General features: G+C 36.6%; 1 protein-coding gene across 1 annotated transcript in view; it reads right to left on the bottom strand.

Moving 5' to 3' along the window:
- Positions 1 to 464: 464 nt before the first annotated feature.
- The window catches only part of LOC106875804 (cytosolic Fe-S cluster assembly factor NUBP2 homolog), a 20,353-nt gene continuing 13,145 nt past the window's right edge, over positions 465 to 7,672 (bottom strand). The window contains exons 5-8 of the mRNA XM_014924076.2: positions 6,550 to 6,704; positions 3,894 to 4,004; positions 2,010 to 2,079; positions 465 to 744 (exon numbers count right to left, since the gene is read on the bottom strand). Coding sequence (XP_014779562.1) covers positions 617 to 744; positions 2,010 to 2,079; positions 3,894 to 4,004; positions 6,550 to 6,704 — 464 coding nt within the window. The 3' untranslated portion in view covers positions 465 to 616. The remainder of the gene's footprint in view (positions 745 to 2,009; positions 2,080 to 3,893; positions 4,005 to 6,549; positions 6,705 to 7,672) is intronic.

The following is a 7,672-nucleotide window of genomic DNA, read 5'->3' as shown; positions in this document are numbered from 1 at the left end:
CATCGTAACTGATGAAGTGACAGTCAGGGTTGGGAGCAATATCACTATACAAATGATAGCATTAATACAATGAGTAATACCAAGACAATGTTTACTAAACCTTATATTTGCCATTGAATAAAATATATTAACTGAATTAATATGACATTTCATTCATAATCAAAAACTGAAAATATTATGTTCTCCGTAGTTATATAACTTTAAAATCTAAAATTCATAAAATGAAACTTGACTGACAGGGTTGAATGAGATTTTGATGAAGTCTGAAAGTCCATGTTATTAAGATCTCTTGTTAATTTTAGCAATTTCAAAAGTTTCCAGCAGATTTCCAAATCTGGAGGTGACATACTCTAAGGGAGACAACTGCACGTTCATGTTAACGTCTTAATAGATTAATAAGTTAACAAATAAATGAAATTAGTGCACCATAAACTGCCTAAAATCAGGAATCAATTGAAATCGTATAAATAACCAAAATATTAAAAAATTTTATTTTGTATCAAAGAATAGTTACCATCATTTTGTATTTGAGGCAATCGTTAGAAAATATCTTTATTAACAATTAACAGCCTTATTAACAAATGTCTGATCCAAGAACGGCTCAAATGAAGAATATTCAAGATGTATTCTCAACTTCAATTACTTTTTCAACAATAGAAGAAAGAGCATCAAACAAAGGCGAGTCTGTGGTCTCAGGATTACTTTCTGTATATGAGGTAAGATGTTGGTCAATGGGGATACATCCTGAAAAAAGCACAATTACATAAACATACTATAAATGAATATACATCATTTGCAGTGTATATTTATAAAGCATTTCAATTGGTTCAATCTCTGATTTTCATCGGGTGTCTTAGTTATCAATATATACATTGTCCTAAGGTGACAAGTTGGCAGAATCATTAGCATGCTAGACAAAATGTTTCACAGCATTTCATCTGACTTTATATTCTGAGTTCAAATTCTGCCAACATTAACTTTGACTTTCATTCTTTCAGGGTCAATAAAATAAGTACCAGTTGACTTTCGCCCTCTACTTAAATTGCCAGCCTTGTACCAAAATTCAAAACTTTTTCAGCCTGCGGAGAAATGACTAAAATTTGCCCTGTTTATAATTATACCATATGTTACATATTTATTATATCATACCTTGGTATTGTGTGGACTAAGATCCCCGTTGACAGTCCACTGGCATTTATAGAGGGTTAAACACTTTTAGTATGCAAATTAGGGACTCCTTCATACAGTAACTGCTGCATTTGTTGAGTATATAAACAGTTTGGCTGCTTGTTTCTCTGGAACACCCTAACCATTTAGCTACATGACACCTTTTAAATGAAATGAATGGTAAGATCATAAACACCAAACTCAGGGTTCACAACAGCAAAGCTTCCACCATGTATTTTCTTGGTCATCTCTATCTTCTCCTGTAGAGTATACACTCGTCTGTGTAATTTTTTTGGATGAGACACCTTAGGATTTTTTCTGTTCACTGGGTACGAGTACATAAATGCATATAAAGAAATATGCAGCCTCACAGCAGTGCATTCTGAGGAGCTGAGCATTGTGGTTGGTTGGTGGAGTATGTTTTTATAGTACAAAGCAGAATCTTTGACCGATTGCCAACACATTATCACAGATCAATCCATGATGAGCATAACATGATTCACAAATGAACATATTATACACAAATGAATATGATATGGTAATCAAATTGAAAACTCAACTTTCTACTCTCCCCTCACAACCCAAATTACACTCTGCCTCTGCAAAATATACGCATCTTTCATTAAGGAGGGGTGTTCAAGCATCCCTTTTAAAGGAATTTGATATTCAAACAGTATCACAATGAAACTGTGTTAAAACAACTATTACTTATCTGCTGTAGAAACATACCCATCTCTATACAAGTATGTTTGTTGCTGCTGCTGCTGCTGCTGCAGTAGTAGTAGCAGTAGTAGTAGCAGTAGCAGTAGTAGTAGTAGTAGTAGTAGTAGTAGTTTACTCACCCCAAAATGGAATGTTGAGTTCTTTTGCCAGGGATTCTCCACCTCCTTTTGAAAATAGGTTAGAACACTCCTGTAATTAAAATGAATTTCATAAATAATGAAGAAAACAAACTAAATTACGGTCTCTGGGCCACATAGCTAAAGCTTCATACCTTAACTTCACCTAATATCAATTTTCAGACCATGTGCCGGTAGCACATAAAAAGCACCCACTACACTCTCAGAGTGGTTGGCATTAGGAAGGGCATCCAGCTGTAGAAACCTTGCCAGATCAGATTGGAGCCTGGTGCAGCATACTGGCTTGCCAGTCCTCAGTCAAACCATCCAACCCATGCCAGCATAGAAAGCAGATGATGATGATGATGATGTTGCAGAAAATATTCAGAAACCAGAAATAGTGTAAAAGTACAACAGCAACAGCAACAACAATAATAATAATAATAATAATAATAATAATAATAAATGCCCTGCAGTACTATAATGCTATGCTCTGATGCAGTACCAAGCACTATGCCTTGATGCAATACCAGGCAGTGGCTCTCATGGCTTCTGATCTTAATTGATTGGAAGTGTTATCATGTACACAGTTTTGTCTTGGTATAAAAGATGGGCTACAGTAAATATTCTGCTCAATACCACAGGTTTGCTTGTCAGTTGTCTGACCTTAACCAGTTGAACATGTCCTTTGGTGGCTGATAATATGTGCATCTCTGATCACGAGCAGAAGTAGTGAGGGAGCATCATAGCCATGTGTTGAGAGGAATTTTTTGGGGTTTGGATAATTCAGCTCTGGAAACATGGGTGTTTTGTTCAACATCCCTAAATAACCCTTATTCAGGGACCTTTTGAGCAGGATGGGCTACTCGACCTGAAGAAAATCCTAACTGGTCCCCACCTGCAAGGTCATGCGCTGTTTATCTTGATATGAGACCATCATGTCATGCACATATGGTTGTGATGCATGTGCCTAGTGTACCCTTATCAGACAGGTAGTTATGATAGGTATACTGGGCTTCGTATATTTTACCCCAGTGTCACTTTGATGGCATGCAATGCTCCAGGTACTGGCTCTCATGGTTTCTGATCTTAACTGACTGGAAGTGTTATCATGTACACAGTCTTGTCTTTGTATAAAAGATGGGCTACAACAAATATTCTGCCCAATACCACAGATTTGCTTGTCAGTTGTTTGACCTTAACCAGTTGAGCTTGTCCCTTAGTGGCTGATGACATGTGCATCTCTGATCACAAGCAGAAGTAGTTGGGGAGCATCATAGCCATGTGTTGAGAGGAATTCTTTGAAGTTTGGATAATTCGCCTCTGGAAACATGGGTGTTTCATTCAACATCCTTAAACAATACTTATTCAGAGACCTTTTGAGCAGGATGGGCTACTCGACCTGAAGAAAATCTAACTGGGTGCCACCTGCGAGGTCTTGCACTGTTTATCTTGATATGAGATCACCATGTCATGCACATATATGGTTGTGATGCATGTGCCTGGTGCACCCTTATCAGACGGGTAGTCATGATGGGTATAATGGGCTTCGTATATTTTACCCCAGTGTCACTTTGATGGCATGCACTACTTTCTCACTCAATAATAATAATAATAATATCATCATCATCATTTGACATCAAATTTTCCATGCTCACATGTGTCAGAAGGAATTTGTTGAAGATTTTCTATGGCTGGAAACCCTCCCTGTTGCCAACTCTTGTTTCCAAGTAAGGTAATATTCTCTCATGCCTAGACATGTTTTTGCAGAAACTTGGAAATAAATGACACTGCTTGTATGACAATGACTATCATTTACTACTATCACATGATGACAAGAGAAGTTTCAAAATCCACAAAATTCTGATAATATTAAAACAATTATACCTTGCATGATGGACAAACAAATCCACTCATATTTTCAATCAATCCAAGTATAGGTATGCCTGTCTTTTGGCAGAAAGTAGCTTCACGACGGACATCACCAACAGAGACAGACTAGAATGAAAAGAGACAAGGGAAATTTTTCACCATTTACAATAAGATAAAAGATGATTAACAAGAAGCTGTAAGTTTTGATTTAATGAGGGTGTGCAGGGGTGACAGAATGTGTTAAGGTTGTTAAAATAAAGCCTGATAGAGCAGAATGAGTAATAGTATCAACTATATATGAGAGTTTGTAGCTGGAGGTAAAGGCAAGTTATTATCAATCATTACTGTAGAGAGAGAAAATACATTATTACAGAAGCCAAGGTTGACTTTGCCTTTCATCCTTTTGGGTTCAAAAAAACAAGTGCCCGTTGAGCACTGGGGTTGATGTATTCAACTTACCCTCTCCCTTGAAATTGCAGGCTTTGTATCAAAATTTGAAAACAATATTAGAGAGGCAACTGAGATCTAAAAGTCCATAAAATGTGAATTGGAAAGAGTTTTATTATTACATATTTTTATGAATCAACATGTCAGGAAATTTCTGATTTAACCCTTTCATTACCATATTTCTGTGTTTCTTTCAATCAATTTTAAATATAAGAATTTAGTAAAATAACCTACTGTTATCTTACTGAATAAGTATAAATTAAAGTGTGTATATTGTTTTCAAAAGCTGGTTGAATTGTAAGAAAATAAAAGCCTAAGTTCACTGCTTTTTTTTTCAAACTGTCGATATACTTTAACCTGTATTTTGTAAGGTTAATAAAACTTGTTCTTTACTTAAATTATATTTATATTTCTTCTGATTTGTCTCTAGACTATATTCAGAATATTAATGATGCATATATAGAGTTTTAAAGAATTTTGTAAAGTACTATGGTAATTTAAAAGGTAATGATCAGAAATTTGGAAAATTCAGTTATCCTGCAACCCTTTTGTTCCAGTGGTGCCAGAGTAACAGAATCAGGAAGAACTTTGCCAGGAGATACTCATGCCTTATACAAGCAGAAACTGTTTTTTCAATGGCAAGACATCACAGGTATAGGGTGTAAAGTAATGTCACCTGTGGATTGAGTTTGCAAAATCTACACAGTAAAGAGACATTTTGGTGGAATGGAAGACAACCAACCACAACTGCAAAAAATGTTTGATGTAAGAATGTTAACTTGGTAGTTAACAAGGTAAATAGTGTTACTTTCCTTGTGGATGAGATAGCTAGTAACACAGTTCTATATCCCAGAGTAGGTACTCTTCATAGAGAGAGAGTCTTTTATATATTTGTTTATTTGTTTATTGTTTTTTTTTGTTTTTTTAGTCCCAGGTTGGCTTCCAATGAGCCTACCATATCATGAAAACATCTTCCAGTCATAATCATATTGCTTTCTTTTTCTAACATAGTGTATCTAGCATTACATCAACTAATTTTGGCCCGTGTTTAGGGTGTAATTTGAGTGTAACTTCACAGCTATTTCTAGCATAGCTGAGTTACCAAGTAGAAGTTCCCTTTGTTGGTCAATAAAGAGAAGCTACTGTCATTTATTCCTAGATCAGTTCCTTGATCAATTACAAAGAGGTTTGGTTCAAATCTTTCATTCACTAAAACAGCTATATCCATTTGTTTAAGGTCTTTTTGTTTGCTTTTTCCTTCTTGTTTTTTTTTTTTTTATATTTATTGCTTTAGTCTATCGCAGAACCTTCAAAACCAGTAAATTTAATGTTATTAACATTCCTCTTAAACAATTGCAATACCAAAGCTACAAGAATAAAAGCATGTGCTATGATAGAATTCCAGAGAGATGGTATTTTGGTGAGGAAAAACAAAATGTAACTGTTAGTACAGGTCAAAAGTACAGGTCACTTTTGATGAAGTGTTAAGTTAGAAAGACATACACAAACCGACACCAATTTTCATGTGATGGAGGAACACACATGTACACGTTTGTGTGTGTGTGTGTGTATGCAGTGAGAGAGAAAGAGGGAGAGAGAGAGGTTTTCACACAGTTTCCATCTACCAAATTCATTCATAAAGTCTCAGTTGGCCTCAGGTTATAGAAAAAGGCATGCAGTGAGAGTAAACTTGAAACTACATGGTCGTAAAGTGAACCTCTTAACCACACAGCCAGTGTCAGATTTTTTTTTTTGTTTTTGTGGCCGGTGGGTAATTAGTCAAGGACATCTGCATGAGCAGTTAACAGTCACTTAGCGGTTCGGCAAAAGAGACCGATAGAATAAGTACTAGGCTTACAAAGAATAAGTCCCGGGGTTGATTTGCTCGACTAAAGGCGATGCTCCAGAATGGCCACAGTCAAATGACTGAAACAAGTAAAAGAGTAAAAGAGTAAAGAGTACCCTCCCAGATGTGGGAACTATACTCCATTGTGGGTTTCATGTGTGTAGAATGTTTGCAATTTCGGGGAACTGAAGTATTTTCTGGCTCTGAAGAGGGAAACTTATTCTTTGTGATGCTCTCTTTGCAATGAAGAGGATGCACATCGACCAAAACAGGACTTTGGTGAAAGCTAGCTTTTGAAGTGATTATGAAAGTTCTAGTCATGTGCTGTCCATGTGTTAGGTGCTGTGTTAAGTTGTTGTATGATGTTCATGACTTTACCTGAGGTGTAGTAACCAAAACAGCTCCATCTGGATTATAACTTCGAAGACTTTCCACAACAGCTAAATGTTCATCCGATGTACCAGGTGGGGTATCAATAATCAGATATTCAGTGTCTTGCCAACAAACATCGTTTATAAACTGGTGAATCATTGCTGAAATTATTAACGAATGAAACAATAAACAGCTGTTGCTGTTATTAACCCTTTAGCATTCAGATTACTTCGTCAAATGTAAAGCTTAATTATTCACATTGTTTTGAATAAATCATGCATTTTCATTCCCACTGCATGGCACCTTGGGCAAGTGCCTTCTACTATAGCCTTGGGCCAACCAAAGCCTTGTGAGTGGATTTGGTAGACAGAAACTGAAAGAAGCCCATCGTATATATTTGTGTGTGTGTGTGTGTGTGTGTGTGTATATGTTTGTGCATCTGTTTGTCCCCCCCACCCCAACGTCGCTTGACAACTGATGGTGGTGTATTTACGTCCCCGTAACTTAGTGGTTCGGCAAAAGAGAATGATAGAATAAGTACTAGGCTTACAAAGAATAAGTCCTGGGGTCGATTTGCTCAATTAAAGGTGGTGCTCCAGCATGGCCACAGTCAAATGACTGAAACAAGTAAAAGAGTAAAAGAGTAAAAAGAGAGAGTATCTCATAGCTTCAAGACTTCATTGATGTGACTCATCTTCTATCTTTTCTTTTACCTGTGTCAGTCAGAATGTGGCCATACTGGGGCACTGTTTTCAAGAATTTTAGTTAAATGAATCGACCCCAGTACTCATCTTTTTAAACATGATACTTAATTCTATTGGCCTCTTTTGCTGAGCCACTAAGTTATGGGGACATAAACACACCAACACCAACAGTCAAGTGGTTATTAATGACAAACATAGACACAAAGACACACACACACACACACACACACACACATGATCGTGAGATTGTGGTTTCAATTCCTAGACAGGGTGGTGCATTGAGCTCTTGAATGAAACACTTCTTCTCGTTGCCTTGTGATCACGTCAACACCTGATGTGTGTGTGTGTGTATAGGTTTCATGATGTGTGTGCATATATGTGTATGTATGAGTGTGTGTGTGTGTGTGTGTGTGTGTGTGTGTGTG

This window comes from Octopus bimaculoides, chromosome 5, assembly GCF_001194135.2.
Source record: "Octopus bimaculoides isolate UCB-OBI-ISO-001 chromosome 5, ASM119413v2, whole genome shotgun sequence".
NCBI lineage: Eukaryota > Metazoa > Mollusca > Cephalopoda > Octopoda > Octopodidae > Octopus > Octopus bimaculoides.
This window is presented reverse-complemented; position numbering and strand designations above follow the sequence as displayed.